Raw genomic sequence first — 22373 nt, forward strand, 5'->3', positions numbered from 1 at the left:
CTAATGTTTTCACAGAATTAAACCAGACTGGGTTTTGAGGAAAGACAACATGCAAGAAGTTGTGGATCCTCTGCAAGCAATTCTGATGGTGATGGATACACTTGGTATTGCCTGCTGCTGACATGTAAATGATGTATAGGAAAATGCATTTGTACAGCGTATATGTAGTAGACAGCTAAATGACTTTGAAAGAAAGCAGATAAGTGTCACGCTACCCTTGAAAATGTTTTTTCAAATTGCAATGAACATTTCTGTAACTCTTTTATATTGTATACAGCTTTGTAAATCCTATTTTGTACTACTACCTAAAGGAATTGTGTAGTAAAATCGTAAGCCCTGGAAATTTCACTTGTGCAGTAATGTATTGTTATTACACAACAGTGAAGGTTACAAATAGCATGGTATTCCTCACTCTGATTAAATATCGTGGAATGCTATTAAAAACAGTTGCTTGTTGTGGGACAGTTATGCTGGCTTGTCTGTTCTGGAGAGGTACGGGTAGGAAGGGAGGCATAGTCTGTAGATTTCAAAACTGGCTACTGTTTTTTGGGCGCTTGAGTTTACTTTCCAGCAAGGTTTCGAGAGATCATGTGTGACTGTAGGAAAAAGATTATTTTTATGTTTTATTCTTTTTTAGAATTCCCTTTTTCTTTTTTTTAAACACTACAAGATTATGATGGAACAATGGGATGTTGTAAGAGTGAGTTTAGAAATTCTGACCTGATATTTTAAGGGAGGTGATTTGTGAGTGCCTTCTTCCTATGAAGTGTGCAGTACGTACAAGCACGCGTCTCATCTGGCTGAATAGATGGTGCTCATCATGGCATCTCCCTTACGTTCTGTTCTCTTGTGCCTTGGAATTGCATTTTCTTGAAGCAAGGCCAGGAAAAAGAAAACTGTAAAATTATACCCTCCCACTCCCATACTTAAAGATTATGCCTTCCAAGGGTGGAACGTGATGCTAAATCAACTGGTAGCCATTAGTCAATCAGGTGATAATGCACTGTAAAGAAGGTTCTTTTTCTGTTTGGTTGTTTTTTTGTTTTGGTGGTGGTGTTGTTTGTTTGTTTGCTTGTTTTTGTTTAAAAAAGACTCAAAAGGGGTGACCTGTATACAACAAAAGCCAACAGTCACATAACACTAGTGGCTATCTTCTTAATGTAAGAGCCTCTAGAATGAATAATATAGAGAATGCAACTGACTGGTTATATGAGCGTGGGCTGGAGGAGGGGGGGAATTTTCTGTTTCCTCCTACTTCAGCCAAGGTAAACAATCTGGTAACAGAATGCCCTTTAAACTTGAAACTCAGGAGGTTCTGAGGGGAACAGTGTTGAATTTGTTTAAATTGTTCCGTAAGCTTGTTGCCTGGTTTCACTGTAAAATATAAATTCTGTCCTCTTTGCTGGTGTAAAGGATGCCAAATGGTAGTTGAGTTCTGCAAGTCTAGTGTTAAGGTATTTGGAGGACTGAAATAAATAAAATTAGTGTTGAGTGAAATAAGTTGTTACAAAATACCATGGACACTAAGTCATTTATGAATCCATTTAAAAATCCAGTTAATTATTTACAAAAGTAATACCTAACTGGAGTTTGCACAGGTGGTGGAAACTGTAGATGGAGACGGTAACGAAGATGAGATTTCAAAGCTGTTTTTTCTTCCTAGTTACGATGTATTCAGGCAAACTCTGTGCAGAAGGTAAATATACTGAATTCTATTGTTAATGAATGTACATTGAATCTAGAACATACAGTCTAAAGTAACTTAAGTCTTTCATATCTCTCCCAAGAGTAAATGCTTTTTTTTAAAATATAATTTTGTTGTGAGATGGCTGATGATCATGATGCAGCTGTCACTGTAGCTCAGGGCTACAGATTTATATATAAACTTCAAAGCTGTAATGAAAAGTTCAGATTTTTATTCAGAAAAAGCTTTTGAAATTTGAGTGGTTTTTAGGCACTTATGCAAATTGATTTTTGTACTATTAAAATATTTTATATAATGAAATGCCTTGGTGACTGAAGTGTTTTGGCTTGCCATAAAGCAAAGGAGTGGAAGTTAAATGGAACCTGCAGCAGCTAGTCTGGGGGGGTGTTTGCATTTCCTATCCCTGTTTTCAGTATTGCGTAAAATTCCTGGGTTTATATAGTTTGCATAGCACTTGTACTGCAAGTTCACAAAGCTCTGAACTGTATATGAGGGTATACCTCCATTCATTGAAAAAAAAAAAAAAAAAAAGTCCCTTTTTTTTTTTTTTGCATTTCATTTGGCATCTGCTAGCGTATATTTAACTCCGACATATTTGTTGCAACTGCCTCTGTCTTCACTAGAGTTTTATCCTTATGAAAGCAGTTGAAATCACACTGATATGCTTTGGAGAGCCAGACAAACGGTATTTAGGTAGCAGCAAGCATTTCTGTCTTTTAATTACTCAAAAATCTTAATTACCCTCAGGTTTGGTGTTTGGATTTTTGTTTTCTTTTATTTAGATGTGGTACAGTGGCTATGTGAGGAAGGGGATTATTAAAAAAATACATACTAAATTTGCAGAAGATTCTAGTAAATGCAGTAAATTCTAGCGACATTATTGGGTGAAGGAACAATAGTTGTTTTGGTTCTAATAGGTGTAGGGTGAATGCAGCGGTGCCAACTCATGGCAAAGTTCTGCCCAATCGTGAGATTTGTAGGTGGTGATTCAGTTTTTAAGAATTGATCCTTCAGGTTAAATTGCCTTGTAATTCCATGGAGAGAATTTTGGAGACCCAAAGGGTAATTTTAGAAGAAATCCAAACAGAAGGATTGCATTTTGCTGGTGTGGTTTGGTTTGGTTTTGTTGGGTTTTTTTTTAATAACAACTTAATGTCATACTCAGCACAACTCCTTTTAAAGGTTTTCTACTATTACTGGTTTGGTTTTTTTTTTAATTGCGGTTCTGCTTGTTCCTTCCTTAACCTCCACTTCTTTCTTTTCCATTGACTCTGTTCTTAAGTTCCCTTCCTTCAGCAAGTTTAACTCCTGTGTTGCCCCTGGCGGTCTGTCCTGCTGTTGTGATGACACTTGCTGAATGAGGAGCTGTGCCATAGTGCATCTTGACCCTGTGGCCACTGGATTTTAGAGCAGGCATCGATGTGCCTATGCAGCGAAGGGTGCTCGTGCTCACATCTTCTGGGCTACATAGACAGTCAAATAAAAGTGTCCTGCAGCAGTTTTGCCCAACTCGCATTAGGAAGTTTCATTCTACAGCTGATGTTCCTGTGAACCTAAAGAACAAAAGCTGATGGAATTGTAACATACCTTAATTTCAGTGAGTCTCACAAGACCCTTCGTGCTTGTAAGTATTCAGAATTTCATTCACCTTGTTTGAAGGCCTGAATCAATCCAGCTGCTGTTACACAAAGAAACGCAAAAAATGTTCATATCAGGGCTGAGGCTTCTAGTGAGAAATATATTTATCTTTTTGCAGATAAACCTTGTGATTTGCCACGCATAGAAAATGGAGAGATTGCCCAGTACTATTATAATTTCAAAAGCTACTATTTCCCTATGCGCAAGGAAAAAAAACTTTCCTATTCTTGTATGGCTGGTTACACAACTGAAACTGGGACCCAAGATGGCAGAATAACTTGTACAGCAAAAGGCTGGTCTCCGGTGCCCCAATGCTACAGTGAGTCAGCTCTAGTAACCTCCTCATTGCTTCTAGCAGGAAACTTTCAGCCAGAGTTCCTTGAACATGTAGGAACAGAAGCTGCAAAGCAGGAGGGGTCAAATGTGTAAGGGCAACAAGGTGAAATCAGGCCTTTGTGTATATAAACTACAAATGTTTATATATGGAATGTTTTTACAACAATATCTATTTTAAGGGCTTTTACCCTATATGTTTTTAAAAGAAGTCCAAGAAAGTTGCCCCGTTTCCTTATTTTTGAGAAAACTAATGGACAATTTCCTCTCAGCTGTATATCCTCTAGAGCCTCCTTAGCTCCCAGACCCCTTGGTTGTTGTGTTCGATGTTATTACCATCAGTCTGGTGCATTGCTTGATGACTGTGGTAGAGTTTCTTTAATAGGTCAAGAAAACTAGATTAGATCAGGATGGCTAAAAGCCCCCCGTTACTTATCAGAGAACAAAAATATTCCATTAATTCTTTCTTTCTAACCAGTCTGTCTCCTTTCTTTTAGAAAAATGTAACAAGCCTCTTCTGGAAAATGGCTTTTTTTACGGTACAGAAACATACTTCAAAATACAGGAGAAACTGCAATACAAATGTAATCCAGGCTACCACACTCCAAGTGGTGGCACTGAGGACATGGTGCAATGTCGGCCAGAAGGATGGTCCTCCCGGCCAAGCTGCATCAGAAAAATTGGTAGGATTCTGCGTTTCCCTCCTTTATAATGTGTCTCCTATACCATGTAATTCAGCTGTTCTTGCTGTACCTACAAGGCCAAACGGCCTGTGTTAGGTTATCGTTTGAGTTCTTCTAAGGCGGGTTGTCAGCCATACCTCTTGCAATGAAGTTGTGGGATTCCACGTGCTGCTTGTTTTGTGAATTGGTATAGATAAAACTGTACGTAGAAGGAATCCGTATAGATGAAATTGCATTTTGTCAAAGAAATCTATTGCCGTTCAAACTTTTTTCCCAAATGAAGACTGGAAAATTTGTGCAAACTACTGCATTTTTAATTACTCATTACTTGCAAAGATTTTTGCTTCCAATATGACCACTTTTAATGTCAATGTAAGGAAAATTTTAGAAGAATAACTTGAAATGAAAAGAGCAATTTATATTATGCATATGCTTGCTTTATTTTAGAGTCGTGTCAGGTACCCAATTTACATCACGGCAGCTACTTCACAGCCCGACAAGAGCTTCGAGTGAATGAAACGCTGCTGTACAAATGTGACGAGGGGTATCACACTGCGGGAGGAAACACGACAGAAGCAGCAGTGTGTCTAGCGCATGGGTGGTCCCTCACTCCAAACTGCACTAGTAAGTAACGGGCTGGAAAGTAATTCTGTTTGGACTGTGATTTATTCTACAAATGAACAAAAGCTTACAAAAAGGCTTGTTTTAGAATGTGTTGGGGGTGGGGGAAGCCTTCCTGAACCAGTTCTCACTGCCGTGTGTTTTCTTCCTAGAAATAACTTGCTCCTCTTTGAGTGCAATAGCACATGGAGGTTTCTATCCTGTGAAGAAAGTCTATGAAGAGGGAGATGTAGTTCACTTTTTCTGTGAGGAAAATTATTCTGTCAGTGAATTTGACCTAATTCAATGTTATTATTTTGGATGGCACCCTGACCCTCCAGTGTGTGAAGGTATGTTATTTTTATAGTTTTACTATTTCAAATTATTAATGAAATACTGGAACCTTCTTTCACAAAATGTTTTATGAACACAAAATAAAAATATGAATTTTCTACTCGTTCACAGCCTAAATAGAAATCAAGTGGTAGTTGAAGGACGTGGAACCAAGGTAGCAGGGAGGGAGGTGATGATAACTGGAATGAGTTTTCAGTGGACTCTAACAAGAGAGCAGATACTGTCTCTTGCTGTTGTTTCTCTGTATGTTGTACCCTGAAGAAGCAGGAATCAACAAATAGAGGGAAGTTGTTCAGCCCCTGCCCCCAAGTTAAACACGTTCAGATTGCATGACGGTTTAATCAAGCATGTTTAATCCCACCTTGTGAGGCGGGAACATGTCTCTTAAGAGGCATTAAAGAAGAAAATTTGTAACAGGTTTCCTTGGTGCTTGGGGATTGTGGTACTTTTTGGCTTTACAGCCTCACCAAACTGTACGTGTTTTCAACAGAATTCACTAGATGGGTCATCCCAAGGACAGAAACACACCTTTAGCACTTAATGGCACTTCCCCAATCAATGGGGGATAGTGGAGACTATCAGAAAAGAAACTTCCAAAAGAATGAAAGGCCCAGTGAACCAGAAGAGAAGGCAGAAACCAGTACAAATCAACGTTTAGGCTAGCTGAGAATTTATAATATTGTTCAACATACCTTGATAGTTGTAGGTTGTTGTCTTATCTGGATATTGTCTGCTTTACATACAAGGGAGGCCAGGTGTTGATGACAGGGGATGGGACAATCAATCATTTTTATTGGCTTAAGATAGATCTATGGTATTCTCTTCCAATCTATTTTTACAGGAATTTTTCCTGTAAAGTACATTTTCTAAAGCAAATTTAATAATCATTGTGTGTGGAGTGCTTGAGATTAAATATATATATGTGTATATATATATAGCCTTTAAAAAATATAGATATGTTAAGCACAGTTTTCAGTAAAATTAGTGTCTTGTAATTCCTTTATAGCTGATCTTGTAGAAAACTATGTGTTTGAGTACAAAGATGGAATTCATCTTCCTTTCCTGGAAGATACAGTAGCATTTAAAAGGCACTAGAATCTCTCAGTTAAGTGGCACGTGTTAGGACTCCAGCCCTTTATTTATCCCGATGACACAGCAAGAATTTTTCTTGGGTGAGTGCAGAGAAGGCAGGGTGCTCATGAGGTTGAAAACGTGGCCTAAATCTAGTTTTGAGGACACAGGAATCGCAAATTTAATTTGGGGATAGGAAATGGGCTGTGATTATTGCTGCTTCTGTAGCATTAGAATTAATGTCTAAACTGCTTTAAATATTACATCAATGGAAGGTATGGGAAATCTCTATATCCTGAAGTCCTTTAATCAATTTTTTGTTCTGGTATCCTGTTTTGCTAAGAAAATGGGAGTAAACAGTTACTTTGGATGAACCCAAAAATGTCTTGAGTGATAGTCTTGCGTGCTGTGTAGTAAAATTAATTGTGTACATGGGTTTGATTAGTGAGAAAACAATAGGCATTTTTTCTTTTCAGATGTAAAAAATAAATGCCCTCCACCACCGCTTCCTCCTCATGCCCACATCATCACACTTAGAAGAACACATCATAATGGAGACAAAGTTCATATACGGTGTCAAAGTAGCTTTGAAATAAGAGGATCTGAGGAAATCCAGTGTGAAGAAGGAAAATGGACATCACCCCCTATTTGTATTGGTTAGTACTTTTGTGAAGACTGACAACTGAACAGAAACGATTCTTCAAACAATGCCTTAATTTTCTGGAGAGCCTCAGTTTCCATATCTGCAAAACGGTTTATGTCTCCCTCTGTTAAAATGCTTGAGCGGTAAAGTGATGCATAATTTGCAGACAATCTGTTGTTCGCAAAAAGAAAGGATGAGCTAGGTGAATTCGACTGACATCCGTATTGTGTTAGTGCTCCCCTGGAAGATTGATTTTATTGTTACGTTACAACACATCAGCGTCTGTCAGTTTTGGTATTTGAAAATGAGTTATTTCTGAGAACACTGGTTCTAAGTTTCTGCTATGGTTATAGGAACTATGGATAAAGGGGAATCTGAGGCACCACCATCACTCGAGGAACATGCAGCAGTACGGACAAGCAGCACATATCATGATGAAGACATGAGTAGGTGAACATTGCTTTTCCATTTAAAAGGGACTTCAGTACTCTCCAATGCTGTTATAGGTGTTTTGTGACTGCCCTTACTACTCTTTTGCTATAGTACACTTCCTTACCCTTGAAAACGTTTGTATGTGCTACAGACGTCAATGTAGCGGTCTGACTGACTGAATGAAAGGCCGTTATTGCTTGTTTCTGGTGATTATAACCTACACCTATAAGCCTGTGCTGTATTTGTAATTTCATTTCATACATTAGCATTTACCTTCAGTCGTTTTGTACGCCTTCTGTTAATGTTGTCTGAACATGCAAATTCAGGAGTATTCTGCTGATCCTTTGACTAATAGTTCCAGTGAAGTTCCTTTTGTTTATTTTGAACCACACATGGGCTAAACATTTCAAACAACAAATAAAGAGGGTCTCATCACAGAAAAAGAACTAATCTATGTTGAGTGTAAACCAGCAAGAGTCAAGAGTGGGCATAGATGCGGAGTCTAGAGAGAAACAGAATCCCTGTCTGCAATTCAGTAAGGCAAGCGTAGAGTTTCTGAAAATGAAATTTGAAAAAGAAATTATATTGCTCTACATTTTATTTGTATGTAAATTTTTGCTCGGTCTACTGCTAGTCTGATACTTTTGCCAGTGCTAACGTTGTTTTAAAGGTCTAATTACATGTCTCCCTACCTCATCTTAGAAATGGAGCAAAACTGTCCCTCTCCACCTGTGATTAAAAATGGTGGTGTTCTTGGTCCGGTATTGACAAGTTACAAAAATGGTTCCTCAGTAGAATATGGTTGTCAGCATTACCATTCTTTGGATGGACCTAGTACTGTTTACTGCAAACAAGGAAACTGGACAGAACGACCTACTTGCTTAGGTAAGTCTTGTAGGAAGAAGCTTTATCGTACCTAATATAGAAAGGTAAAACTGGAAAGAACTTCTAGATCATCCTTTCATGACCACCTTTTCTCTTTCATTTGAGTTAATAAAGATTCCAGAAACAAGAGGATGAGCCAAAATCAAATATACCTAGGCCACTCCTGCTAGGTGTCCTCTGGCCTGTTCTTACTCAATTAAACTGATTCCTCTGTTTTCCTGAATAAGCTGTTGTACAACGTAGCTATCCCAGTGACCTAGGAGGATTTTGTAATTTCTTCCTCTCTCATTCTCTATTCAGTGAATTTCTTCCTGTCCTTCAATAGTTGTTTAGAAGGAATGACTGCAGGCAGTGACAAAATGGCTTTTAGATATGATTAACGTGGAATATGATGACTTCTTGGACTTTCATTTCTAAATCTTCAGCCTTTGTTTTTATTATGTGTCTTTATTAATTCATTCTGGGACTTTCTAGTTTTTCCATGCTGCTCTTATGTATGCTGTTCAAAATGATGTATAAAACTCCCATGAGGAATTTACCAATACTAGCAGGAATACTACTTCTGATGATCTACAAGAGTTGTTTGTTTATCTTTCCTTTCTTCCTGTAATGAAATAATTCTATTTTATTAGCATCCTTTCTTAAACCGTCTCACTTAAGTTTTTAATCTACTGTGGAAATACAAATAAATAACCAATTCAGTTTTACTTACTTCTTTCTATATGAATAAAATGTACCTTGTCTGGATTGAAAGGTCCAGATCAGCGTTCTTGGATGTGAATACTCAAATTTAACAAATCCTGTGAAATAATGAAAACTCATTTCCTATGAGCGTTATTTGTCTCCTAAGCATCCAAACAACCACACCATCCTTTCCATGTTTGCTGAGATTTCTTTTCAACCCTCCCCTAATTGGACCAGAAGGAGCACATACTGTCGTTAGTTTCATATATCGTACTGACCTGTTGTTAAGGTCATCAGAAGGTGTAATAATAGATTCCTCCTTACCTTTCCCTCAGCAAAGCATTAATAAGGGCGTCTCTCCGGCAATGGTTCTTGTGGAACATGGAGAAATTTATTTTTATAACTGTCCCTCTGCCAGGCTTTGTTGAACGGTGGTTTCAGAAGTTAATGAGGTTAACTGTCTAACGCAAAGCAAGGCTACCTGATGGGATCCTGGCACTAAATTTTAAGAAACCTGTCAGAAAGCAACCAAAATAATATGGACCTTGAGTAACCTGGAGAAGCCCAAAGAAGATCACAAAACTACCAAAAGGTTTTTGGAAGTTCTCTACATTCTTTTAACAGTGACGAAACAAGGAAAAAAGCCAAGAAAGGGAATTGTCAAAACACTTCCTTAGGTTAACAGTTTAAATTTACTGTGTATTAGCTACAATTGTCCCTGAAGGGCTTACCAAACCCGTCAGCCAAACCTGACAGCTTCATTCTGATGGGTGACTGTTTTCATTATAAAAAATCCTTTCAAGTTACAGTAAAGAAGCTCTTTTCTTCTTCAATGGTAAACCCAAGATGCCATGTTTACAAATACTTGCAGAAAACAGATTTTGTCAAAAGTGTGAGTTTTCTGTGATTTACTGTTCCCGGTTCAGGCTTTTTTTTTTTTTCTCCATATTATTTCTGTTTCTTCAGCCCATTTCTTTACATTTGCATTCTTTTTGATATGCATCTATGGTTCTTTTTCTTGCAAGATTTTAAAACATTTTAGAATATTCATTTGGATTTCTCTTTCTTGACTCCTACAAAAGGGAGCTAAGAAATCACTTAAGGTTGCTTTTTATTGAAGTACACTTTTGTTTCCTAGAACCATGCACTCTTCGTGTAACTGATATGAACAGCAACAACATAGAGTTGAAATGGAGACAGGAAGAATTAATTTTCCTACATGGTGATCTCGTAGAGTTTGAATGTAAAGAGGGATACCGTTTTCTCCAGACTACCCTTCCATCTCCTGGGAGGACACAGTGTAACCACGGCAGACTGAACTATCCAAAATGTGTTATGCAAGGTAAACCAATTTTTTGTTACTGCCTTTTTAATTAATCAATCTCAGACCTATTTAAAAACAATTTGCTTTGGCAGTGCAGGCCTAGAATCTGTTGTAAGTAATAGGTGGCTAGGGTTTAAGGGTATAGATATACAGAGATGTCCTTGCACAAGACAGCTATATTGTTAAATACGGCCAAGCATGGAGAAACAATACACCTCCCTTTGATGGGGAAGGCTGTGGAAAGGAGGGAAGGGCCATTTTCCAAGCCCAGGGATCTCAAAGCTCTGTAGAAAAACAGCTGCAAACAAATGCACACAAGGGATTTCTTATGGTTAGAATTAAGCAGGAGATTGCATTCTGATCTGAGACATGAGGAAATAGTAAGAAAAGACGCTATCTGAGCGTTGATAGGTATCTACCATTGACAGGCATTTAAAACTGCTGATTTGTTATCTTCTTAAGCTGAATCTTTCTCAAATGTTTCTAATGTAATTCCAGTTCCTGCAGAAAAATGTGACTCTCCACCTTCTATTGCGAATGGTGCTCTCACTCTCCCACCCCTGGCCCAGTATGACAGTGGTTCTTCAGTGCAGTATAATTGCTCTGACTATCATTTTTTGCAAGGATCTGAGAGAATTTACTGTTCTGGAGGACAGTGGACTTCACCACCAGTTTGTATAGGTAGGTGTGAAAAGATAAGCACTCATTTCTCTCTGTAATTCGTAGAATAGTTTGTGTTGGAAGGGACCTTTAAAGGTCCCTGCAGTGAGCAGGGACATCTTCAGCTAGATCAGGATGCTCAGAGCCCCATCCAACATGACCAGTGTTTCCAGGGATGGGGCATCTATCAACTATCTGGGAAACCTGTTCCAGTATTTCACCACCCTCATTGTAAAAAATTTCTTCCTTATAGCTCTTCTAAATCTACCATCTTTTAGTTTAAAACCATCACCCTTTGTCCTGTTGCAACAGGCCCTGCTAAGAAGTCTGTCTCCATCTTTCTCATAAGCCCCCTTTAAGCACAGAAAGGCTGCAACAAGGTCTCCCCAGAGCCTTCTCTTCTCCAGGCTGAACAACCCCAACTCTTTCTAAATTCAGATACTTGGAATTAATAAATTGAGTATTGTCAACTAGAACTTTAAGATCTCAGCTTCAGTTTGTTCAGTTAGAGATGAAATTTTTAATAGCAGCAAGTGTAAGCTTGTCTGGCTAATTTATTTTTTTTTTCTTAAATATGAAATGCCTGCAGTATCCAAAATACAGTGATTTCATGCATAATAAGAGAATGGGAAATAATCTACACTTTTAGTGTAGACTAGTCAAAACAATGTGATTTCAAAAATAAATGATTTATAACAGTGATTATGTCTCTCTTCTTTAGAGCCATGTACTTTGTCAAAAAACGAAATGGAGAAAAATAACGTGCTGCTGCAAGGGTTCTATAAGAATCAAGTTTACTTTTACCATGGGGATTATGTTGGATTTTACTGTAAAGAGAACCATTTTGGAGAAGAATCTGGTACAACTTTATTTCAAGTGCAGTGTAAGAGAGGACACCTGGCATATCCAAGATGTGTTGAAAGAGGAAAATAAGTTTGGACTTCGGGAAAGCTTATAGGAAAGATATGTGCGTGTCCTTTTTCTGGTATTAGCAGCTGAACGAAGATGGGCTCATATTTTCTACGTCACAACAGTCAGCTTTGAGAAACGATTGTTCAGGGGCATTGTTTGCTCTGAGATGAAGGGGGAGGGCAGTGAAAGTGCTTTGTGGTACGAGGACTGGGAACGCAGCAGAAGAATGCAATATTGGCGTGTGCACAGAAAATTTAAGACAAAGTTTTGTAAGGCTTACGGTGATAAACTTGAGTGTGCGTCACAATCTGGAGGACTTGGACAACGGGCCATGATGAGAAGAGGCCGAGCAAGTAGCGCCCTGTGTGATATTGGTGGTTTTGACAGCGTGAGTGCTTTTGTGACTACAGAATCTAGCTAAATGGAGATTTAATTTCATGCCCTTCATGATGTTAAACTCTAATTTTACAGAGAGAAAGGAGAGGCCTATTTTTTGTACCTCTTAACGCACCCATGTCTCGCTTCACAGGTAAGAAGCTTCTAAAAGACAAAGCTTGAGGGACACAAAAAAAAGCAAGTATTTAAAAAAATTAAAATAGTGTTTAATGGATCTGTGAAACCATTTAAAACCTAAAAATATGAAAATTCTACTCTGTAGTTAATTATTATTCTTAAAAAAAGAAGTCAAGCACGCACCTTTGTTTTGCTAATTGAGAGCATTTAAACTATTAAAATATCTAATCCAACTAGCTTGTTTGATTTCCTATGACACTTAAGCGTTGGCACTCTTGGGGCTCCACCTTTGAAGGTGGTGTGTGACTGAAGATATGAAGAAAATTCAGGAATACAGACAATGTTTGCCTTGCACTCATTTTAGTGTGCTTTAATAAGAAAGTCACTGTAAGGGTCTCTTCTGTATTTTGCCTCTAAACTCTGTCTTTCTGTGGGATCATTGCATGTATGCTGTTCCGTAGGGTTTGCCATGGCTTCTGTGAGCGCTACATCAAGAAATAAACAAAGAAATCAAAGCACTCAAGAAATAGACAAATCAAAACCCAGTCAACCGTTTGTTGGGGAAAAAGGGTTAATAAAACCTTACATGCTGTTCCAAAGATTAAAAGGTCGTTGCTTTGTAAAGCAGCATTTAAAAATGAAGATAAATAACAATGAACTTCTGATGTGTGACGCGTAGATCTGAACTAGATGTTCACTATAGCTTTTATTTCTAGTTGATGTTATTCATAACGATTGGAATATGAATTGGAGAGTCTTCCTCAGTTAAGCACTGTAAGACTCTGTTAAATAAAATGATGAGTGATAAGGTTTGAACCAGTAAATTTTGGTGTATTGAGCATTGTTACCTTAATAGCTGCCATCTAGGCTTGCTATGCCTCCGGAAACTATTTGTGCTGAGCTCAAAATGCACAGAAATTCACCTCCATCTCTGAGTTTTTACATCCTAATCATTCCTGTGTCTGTGAAAGACAGAAGACAAACAGACGGAAACAAGACGGACTAGATCTGTAAGCAAAATTTGCAAGGGCAAACTAGTACATCTGGGACCATCTCAGTGACACCTCACAAGGTCAATAGTCCCTAGGTACTGTCAGAAAAAATCAAATTTGCATACAGATGTAACCAAACTGGGAGGAATGGGGAAAAAGTAATTCAGGCCAGTTTGTTTATTTAGAAGGAAACTGCGGTGGAGAAAGGGAAGTACAAGGATGGTGAAAAGAGCATCAATAAACAAAAAAAAGGGTAGTAAAGTCTGCGGGTGATACCATTGAAACTCTCCTGGCACACCAGTCAAGCAGCTCTGCACTTGATCACCTCAGCTTAGATCAGGCCAAACCCCCAGATCCCTAGTCTTGAGCCTACCACGGAGATCAAACCTGTTTCCGTGGTCTGGAAGGACCCACCGAGGGCAGGGAGGGACGGCACAGGGAGAACCACCCATGGCAAACAGGTGGAGCATCCACATCCCTGTTTCGCTGCCCGTTCCAGGCCTGATGGCATCAGCATCTTCCTGCCACTGGTCTGTGCCAGTGTCACATTCAGTATCACTCAGCTTGGACATATCGGGGGAGTGCAGGAAAAGCAAAGAGTTGAGAGACTACTTCCAGGATGTTTCCATACAAGATGCGCCAATAGCTCCAAAGCACAAAGTCAGAGCTTATTTTCAGATGCATTTACGAGAAAAGCTGAAGAGGCACAATGTGTTCTAGTGCACTAAATGTTAGGTGCATTAGTGTTTACATAAAATGGAGTTTATTTTTTTCGGGAAATAAAACCGGGTTCTTCATAGGCTCTTTATAAAACTGGAAGGTAAATTACCTTTGAGTTCTGGTGGCTATGAACAGTTTCCATGTCTACAGATGATGCTCTGTGACCTGGTAAGGCTCAGATCTTGCTGGAATTGGTGATGCCTTGTCTTTCCAGAAAAAAAAAGCACCTTTGCTTTTTAGATCCTGTAATGATGCCCTAGGTAACTGCGCTACACATTATAACTGAAAGGATAGAGGCAGATGATTTGACCTATGGCTGAAAAAATATATATTCTTTGAACTTCATTGAACCATCAATTTTCAATTCTAATAGTGTGGCAAAGGTGGCGAATGGTGTCCTGGGCTGCGTTAGGAGCAGTGATGCCAGCATGTGGAATAATTACTAAAATGGCCAAAAATACAGCATCGTTCACACATTAAGGAAAGTTTTAAAATCAAAAGGCTTCTAAGGTAGAATACAGCCGCAGCTGGCATGCGAAGAATGCAACATCTGCGATTCCCTGTACGAGATTACAAAGCTACATGAGGGACGCAACGGAATGTAACCTTCTGTGGGCTTGCCTTGTGATGTATAGCGGATAGGGGAATGAGATGGTACTATGAAACAGATAAGCCGCCTACTCGCTACCCTGAGCCAACATTTTGTCAAATTTTGATGAAATGCTGTCCTTTGTGTGAACTTTGCTCATTACAATGTCATTATAATACCAAAACACACCTCCACCCCGAAGGCTGCCCGTCTCCAAGGTGCGACCACTCCTCCTTGAATCTGTGCCCTGAATTTCTCATCAACTATACCTTTAATTGTGAAGCGAGAGAATTTTACACCAATCATAATAAAAGTATGCATGACTAAAGTCACTCAAACTCCAGCTTGCAGATAAAAAAATAGTATAAAAATAGCCCGAGAGAGGGGTGATATCAGGGAAGACACCATCGCGAACAAGTCGAGGAGGACTCCATCACTGACCACCGGGACCAGTCGAGGGGCTGAGCCTTTCTTCCCCCCCATAGGGACGCCTTTGGGTAAGACTTTGATTATACCAAGTGCTTCCTCGGGAAACATAGAAATCTCTCTAGAGAATCTCACCTACATTTATAGCCAGGCTGTATCGTTTATAACGTTGTCGCGCGTTTTGTATATGTAACAATACTTTCATTTGCATGTGCTTTGCAGACAGTGTATTTATCACCGGCAATCCTCAGAACCTTTATACCTGTTGTTTAAATAAACTGCACTGTTTAAGTAGCTAGTCGTTTCGCTTTCTCACTGAACGCGACCAAAGGCTCGAGAGTGGCCGTGCTGGTTCATGAGCACGACTAGGCTGAAGGCGCAGTCCACTGTTAGCGTATCCAAATCGTAACAGTTTAATACGTATTAAACGCGACTGGACTGATGGTGCTGAATTGGGCATCACTCAGAATTTAAACCCAGCCGCACCTGGCCTCCCACCTTGGTGAGGAGGGTTAGAACACAAGGGGGTTTACTTGCTGCCAAAACCGCTTTGCCCCTTTCACGCAACACAGCGGGTTGAGGAAGATGATCCTCCCCCTCTACTCACCACCGGTGGGACCACACCTGGAGTGCTGCGTCCAGTTCTCGGGTCCCCAGTATAAGAGAGAGATGGAGCTACTGGAGGGAGTTCAACAAAGCACCATTAAGATGATTAACAGACTGCAATGTCTCTCCAGGCTGAGAGAAGGCTGATTAGCCTAAAGAAGGGGAGCTCGGGGGGATCTCATAGAATCACAGAATCACAGAATCTTCATGGTTGGAAAGGACCTTTGAGATCATCGAGCCCAACCAAACAACCTACAATCTCTGCCACTAGAGCATGCCCTGAAGCGCCACATCTAGACGTTTCTTAAACACCTCTAGGGAAGGTGACTCAACCACCTCCCTGGGCAGGCTGTTCCAGTGCCTGACCACTCTTTCAGTAAAGTAATTCTTCCTAATATCTAACCTAAACCTCCCCTGCCGCAACTTCAGACCATTTCCTCTGGTCCTGTCATTATTCACCTGGGAGAAGAGGCCAACACCCACCTCTCTCCAACCTCCTTTCAGGTAGTTGTAGAGGGCAATGAGGTCTCCCCTCAGCCGCCTCTTCTCCAAGCTAAACATGCCCAGCTCCCTCAGCCTCTCCTCATATGACTTGGTCTCCAGACCCCTCACCAGCCTGGTAGCTCTCCTCTGGACTCGCTCCAACACCTCAATGTCCCTCTTGTACAGCGGGGCCCAGAACTGAACACAGTACTCGAGGTGAGGCCTCACCAGTGCCGAGTACAGAGGCACGATCGCTTCCCTGCTCCTGCTGGCCACGCTATTCCTGATACAAGCCAGAACGCTGTTGGCCTTCTTGGCCACCTGGGCACATTGCTGGCTCACATTAAGCTGGCCGTCCACCAGCACCCCCAGGTCCTTTTCTGCTGGGCAGCTTTCCAGCCACTCTTCCCCAAGCCTGTAGCGTCTCATCAGTATATATAAATACCTGAAGGAAGGGCACAGAAAAGACGGAGCCAGGCTCCTTTTGGTGGTGCCCGGTGCCAGGACGAGAGCAATGGGCACAGACTGAAACACAGGAGATTCCTGAATTTCAGGAAGCACTTCTTTACTGTTGGGGTGACTGGGCACTGGCACAGGTTGCCCAGGGAGGTGGTAGAGTCTCCATCCTTGGAGATATTCAAAAGCCCTCTGGACATGGTCCTGTGGAGCCTGCTGGAGGTGACCAGCCTGAGCAGGAGAGCTGATGACCTCCAGAGGTCCATTCTTTGATTCAGTGAATGCTTATACTTAGGGACAGAATGGTGCAGCTTATCATTTGCTTACCTGGAGGACAAACCTTATGAAGAACGACTGAGGGAGCTGGGGTTGTTTAGCCTGGAAAAGAGGAGGCTGAGGGGAGACCTTATCACCCTCTACAACTACCTGAAAGGAGGTTGTAGAGAGATGGGGGCTGACCTCTTCTCCCTGGTGACAAGTGATAGGACGAGGGGAAACGGGTTCAAGTTACGTCAGGGGAGGTTTAGATTAGATATTAGGAGACATTTTTTCACTGAAAGGGTTATTAAACATTGGAATAGGCTGCCCAGGGAGGTGGTGGATTCACCATCCCTGGAGGTGTTTAAAAAAAGGGTAGATGGGGCACTTAGGGACATGGTTTAGAAGTGGCTCTTGTCAGGGTAGGCTAAAGGTTGGACTCGATGATCTTAAAGGTCCCTTCCAACCTCAACAATTCTATGATTCTATGATTCTACCTGAGTACAACCTCAAGCACCCTGCTGGTCAGAGTGCCTTTCTCAGACGAGCATAGCATTATGGTTGTGTAAGAGTTATGAGAGTTAGTTGTTAATGAACTAAACCATATTCTGTCTCGGCCTTCTGAACAGCCTACACAAATTGCTTGCCACATCCACCCTAAGTGAAAGTCAACCACCAAACTATCTGTCTGATTACTGTTTCCCAATGCCCTTTTTATCGTATTATAAAATGAAATACAATCTCTATAGTGTAAAAGCAAATCAAAGGCTGTACATTCATGTTTAGGTGGTATGGTCCACTTCTCCCCTGTTTTGCAGGTAATTGCTAGTTGTCTGGTAGCAGCAAAACATGGGTTCCACCAATAACTAGGTTCATAACTATTCCTGCATTTTCCTCTAACGACACGAGGATCCTGGGAACCTTTCATATGACATTTCTGAAAATGATCTGAAAACAGACGTGAATGAGCATAGCCTTTGTTTACGTGACTGAGCCATTTGTAACATTTTGGCTGTTCATATCCATTAATGGGCTGAAATGTGTTAATCAAAGATCTGTGTAATCCATGGGTTCATCGCCTGCCAAAGTTTAGAGTGGCTGCGATTACCAGCAGTAGTAGCGAGGTTCTGCTGGATTCGCACTTGCACAACTGTAACAGAGCACCGTTTCTCTTTTCTATGAGATTAACATAAAGCAACTCACTGTCATTTACTAACAAGAGAAGACCTCCCTTGGGCACAAATATGTTTCATGCATTTTATGGATTGGAAACCAAGGCACAGATCTGGGGCTTTTTGTCAAGGTCACACTGTCTGTATCCAAGCCAAGAGCTGCATCAGGGTCATCATAGCCAGAACCCTGCCCTCGTTGGGTGTTTGGAAAAATTTAATTGCTTTTGGAAAGCAAACTCTTCCTGAGATCTTGCATCTTGAAACTGATATTTCTCAGTGATCTGACCAAAGCCATAAAATTACCATTTTCCTTAATTCTGCTTTTCATATAACAGTATTGACTCCCTTGTTCATTTCACACACACGCACACAAAATAAATACTGAACTGTGCCACTGAATGAAGTCAAGGACTGCGCTTTTAATTCCCTTGTGATAGGCCAACTGCTCCTCTGACCACTATTCTCTCAGTGAGAAAAAAGCATCCTTATTTACCAGAAAGTTTAAGGCCAGAACCAAATAAAGTAATTCCATCGTATCATCTAGCTAGAGGCAGGGAGCGGGGGAAGAAAAGATGGTAGTGACGTATTTGACTTTTAATTTCTTTTTCCGTAATGCAGTATTGCTAACTCATTGACTTAGCAGGGATATTACATTTTCTGATGTGCTGTTACTGATATTTGTAAGAACGCAGAGCAGCAGCTGGGTTCCTGAAATGCCTGACAATGAAGAGGAGCTGTGATGCGGGGCAGTGGGGCAGCGCTCCAAGTGCACTGGGACAGCAAAGCTCACCTGAAAAGTGTGAGGATTCCCAGCAAGGTCCCTTCCGTGCAGCTGTACAGCAGATGCCAAAAGTGATCTCGGCATTTCTGCAACTTGGATTCATTTTTGTTTTCATTGTTGTTTTTTTTACTTGGAGCTTGCAGTACAGGTGATATAGTTGATCACTGTGTCCAGTTTATCACTGTATTATCACTAACACTGTATTCATAGCATTGGTTAATATTGTTTATGTTCATATATTGTCAAGCTTTCTTCTTGCTCTGCTACCGCCATTGCATATGGTCTTCTGCACTTGTATTTCCACCAGACCTCCAGCTCTGGGCTCTGGCTGTAACCAGGGGAGGATGGCTCTGCTGGCAACAGTGGATGGCGATGCTGCATCTGTAAGGCTGCTAAAATTAATGCAACAAATGAATGCACTACAGTAGCCTATTGCTTTGCATCAAAAGTACAAGCAGTATTTTCCTATCATATGAATGAGGCTCAGCAACAAGAGGCTTCAACCAAAGTTGAAAAAAACCCCACATTCTCTCCTATTTTCAAAATGAACATTTAAATATGCTGTGTACCTCTCTCCCGCTCCCACAGTCCAGACAGCTAAAGGGAACATCTGCTCCTCTGACAAGACGTCAAGGGGAGCAAATGCAACGAATCCCTAGACACAGAAATAATCTTGCACTAGAAGGCGTGTGTGCTCATTGATTCTGGCTCCAAGAAGACTCAAGAGCCCTCGCAGATGAAAGCTGGGCTACGTGGTCTGCCGTGTGACAGCCCACGCTACTAACATGAGCCACGGTCTTGAAATACTGCAAGTTACAGAGCAACATGACAACTGTCAAGGGAAAGGTGATGTTAGTTGTGTTTGCCCTCACTTACTTGGCTTTCCACCTTAGCTATTTGTCATAGGTGGAAAAGCAGCGTGACACTGGTAAACTCAGTTTAAGTGGACCTTTAAAAACACACGCACACACATGCTCTGCATAATTTGTTCTAATACCTGTTTCTTCAGTTCTTGAGCAGTGTTTTCTATGCATCTTCCCCCAGTCTTTGCTGACAAAAGAATGTATTTTACTTTGTCAACACATTGTCTTCCATGTGTTATTTCAACCATTTTTACCGCAGCAGGAAGAACAAGTGTTTCCCCAATGGTGTGTGGTGTTTTGTCTTTTGCTATTGATTGCGAAGCCTCAAAAGAAGCTTTTAAACATTTATCATAAAGTTTAGTGAAATTTTGTAAAGTACTGGATTGAGTACGACATAACTTAAAGCATCACTGAAAAAATTGTGGAGGTTTGTCTTCATGTTCTGGATGCTTATTCTTGCGTCTGGAGAACGTCTTGCTCTGGAGACCCGACTACAAGAGAGATATGGACGTGCTGGAACGTGTCCAGAGAAGGGCCACGAGGATGATCAGAGGGCTGGAGCACCTCTCCTATGAAGACAGACTGAGAGAGTTGGGGTTGTTCAGCCTGGAGAAGAAAAGGCTCTGAGGAGACCTTATAGTGGCCTACCAGTATCTTAAGGGGGCCTACAAGAAAGCTGGTGAGGGACTTTTTAGGATGTCGGGTAACGGTAGGACTAGAGGGAATGGATTAAAAGTAGAGATGGGTCGATTCAGACTGGACATTAGGAAGAAGTTCTTCACCATGAAGGTGGTGAGACACTGGAACAGGTTGCCCAGAGAGGTGGTGGAAGCCCCATCCCTGGAAGTTTTTAAAGCCAGGCTGGATGGGGCTCTGAGCAACCTGGTCTAGTGGGAGATGTCCCTGCCCGTGGCAGAGGGCTGGAACTAGATGATCTTTAAGGTCCCTTCCAACCCGAACCATTCTATGATTCTATAAGGCACAATATACACTAAGGGCAAGGTTCATCGTTAACAATAGCAAATTTAAATCTGTATTTCAAATAGCCTTCTTCACAATTTCAAATTTTTTAACCAACTTCCTGTCAAGGGCATTAGAGAGACACTGTTTTTACCTCATAAAGTGGCTGATGAAGAGTTCATACTAGGAGTAGATTGTCAGCTCTGCCGTTTTCTTGTCGTTTGCGTGTGTGTTATCTTCCGTCTGCACTTTCTTTGCAAGGAATCTTTTTAAGCCACTTGTCCATTTTGTGAGGGGTAGTATGGGGAAAACTAAATATAATCCACAAACGCACTTAACTGGGCACACACAAACGGTGATGCACGGCAATACGCTGAAAAGGAACGACGGCGTGAGGGTGCTACTGTGAACACCTCCGCATTGCGGAGCACCCACTCCCCACCCAGGACACATCGGTACCGTATGTGACACGGAACCCTCTGACATACACACCAACTCAAATTGCCACTGTCAAATCTGAATATTGAATAAAAGTAGAACTTAGTATCTTTTTTTTTCTGACAAAAATAAATATAAATAGAATTCTAATATTTTCTTCCTCCAACCCAGTGGATCATCTTCCAAACCCCACTTTGCAGCCCACTGTTCTAGAGGACCTTCAGCGCTGATTTACCTGATCTTGGGCTGAAGGGTTCTCTCTTCTTCATGTCCCTGCAACAAAAGACCTGTCTGCACTCAGGGAGTTCTAAGAACTGAGTTATTTGGTTATGGAGCTGCCAAAGCAGATTTAACTGTTCTGAAATCTCCCTTATCATCCAGTGAAAGGAACAACAGAAGAAATATTTTTTGCTTCACTTCCTTAGAGAAAAATCAACCCATATTAATACCTCACAGGAATATTGAGATAGGCTCCTTTAACTATATACAAATACAGCATGGTGGTTCATTTGATTTTCATGACCCTAGTGGAATTAGATGAAAAAAACCCCTCTGAGATGAAGGCACCGAAGGTCAATGCAAAATTACCCCTTGCTGCACAGTGCCAGGTGGGCTGCCCACACTGGGTTTCAAAAAAATCTGAGAAAAGTGAACAGCAAGTAAAGAAACTGCACTTCACCTACAAAACCCAATAGGTAAGAGGCAGTAAAAACACTCCCTCAGCGTTTCCCTGCCCAGTAAGACATCAGTGATACACAAACATGTTAGCTGTTCCCATACATCAGCTGCAATATGTTATCATTCGATCAACTGTCAGAAATTCAAGAAGGTCCTGGCCCCATCAAGACACCGTCACAGAATCTCTCAGAAAATATAAGGATGGCAGGTTTCGTTCCAGGCCCTGGACCAAGAATTCATCCCCGCCTCTATCCAGAAATCCCAATTACTGGCATCCCAACATTTTGCCCTTCCAGCAAAGCCCCTCCAGCCAGCCAGGGAGGCTCAGGTCCCCCATAAGAACTGGGTCTGTGGTCTAGAGACTTCCTTGAGCCATTTAGAGGAGACTCCACTCAGTTTCTCATCCTGATCGGGCAGTCAGGACACCCACCTCTGCCATGACCCCAGCGTAGTTTCCAGGCAAGTGCACGGAGAAGAAGCTAGGAGCAGACAAGGCCAAACACACTCTACTTGC

The 22373-nt window shown here is 41.0% G+C and overlaps 2 protein-coding genes across 3 annotated transcripts in view; both read left to right on the plus strand.

Annotated features, from left to right (window-relative positions):
* The window catches only part of ASPM (assembly factor for spindle microtubules), a 28401-nt gene extending 27127 nt beyond the window's left edge, over positions 1 to 1274 (plus strand). Inside the window, exon 29 of the mRNA XM_063344720.1 lies at positions 16 to 1274. Within this exon, the coding sequence (XP_063200790.1) occupies positions 16 to 121 (106 nt within the window). The 3' untranslated portion in view covers positions 122 to 1274. The remainder of the gene's footprint in view (positions 1 to 15) is intronic.
* Positions 1275 to 1463: 189 nt separating this feature from the next.
* On the plus strand, positions 1464 to 13274 carry LOC134519930 (coagulation factor XIII B chain-like). Of its 2 annotated transcripts, XM_063344722.1 has the most exons (12): positions 1603 to 1696; positions 2988 to 3329; positions 3462 to 3662; positions 4174 to 4359; positions 4807 to 4983; positions 5133 to 5309; positions 6861 to 7040; positions 7381 to 7473; positions 8162 to 8344; positions 10167 to 10370; positions 10851 to 11033; positions 11734 to 13274. In XM_063344722.1, the coding sequence occupies exons 3-12, from the start codon at positions 3542 to 3544 to the stop codon at positions 11943 to 11945; spliced, it is 1716 nt and encodes a 571-aa protein (XP_063200792.1). In that variant the 5' UTR covers positions 1603 to 1696; positions 2988 to 3329; positions 3462 to 3541; the 3' UTR covers positions 11946 to 13274. The 2 variants fall into 2 exon arrangements, with proteins under 2 accessions (XP_063200791.1, XP_063200792.1); XM_063344721.1 differs by lacking the exon at positions 2988 to 3329 and having other exon boundaries at positions 1464 to 1696.
* Positions 13275 to 22373: the final 9099 nt, after the last annotated feature.

This window comes from Chroicocephalus ridibundus, chromosome 8, assembly GCF_963924245.1.
Source record: "Chroicocephalus ridibundus chromosome 8, bChrRid1.1, whole genome shotgun sequence".
In the NCBI taxonomy this organism is placed as follows: domain Eukaryota; kingdom Metazoa; phylum Chordata; class Aves; order Charadriiformes; family Laridae; genus Chroicocephalus; species Chroicocephalus ridibundus.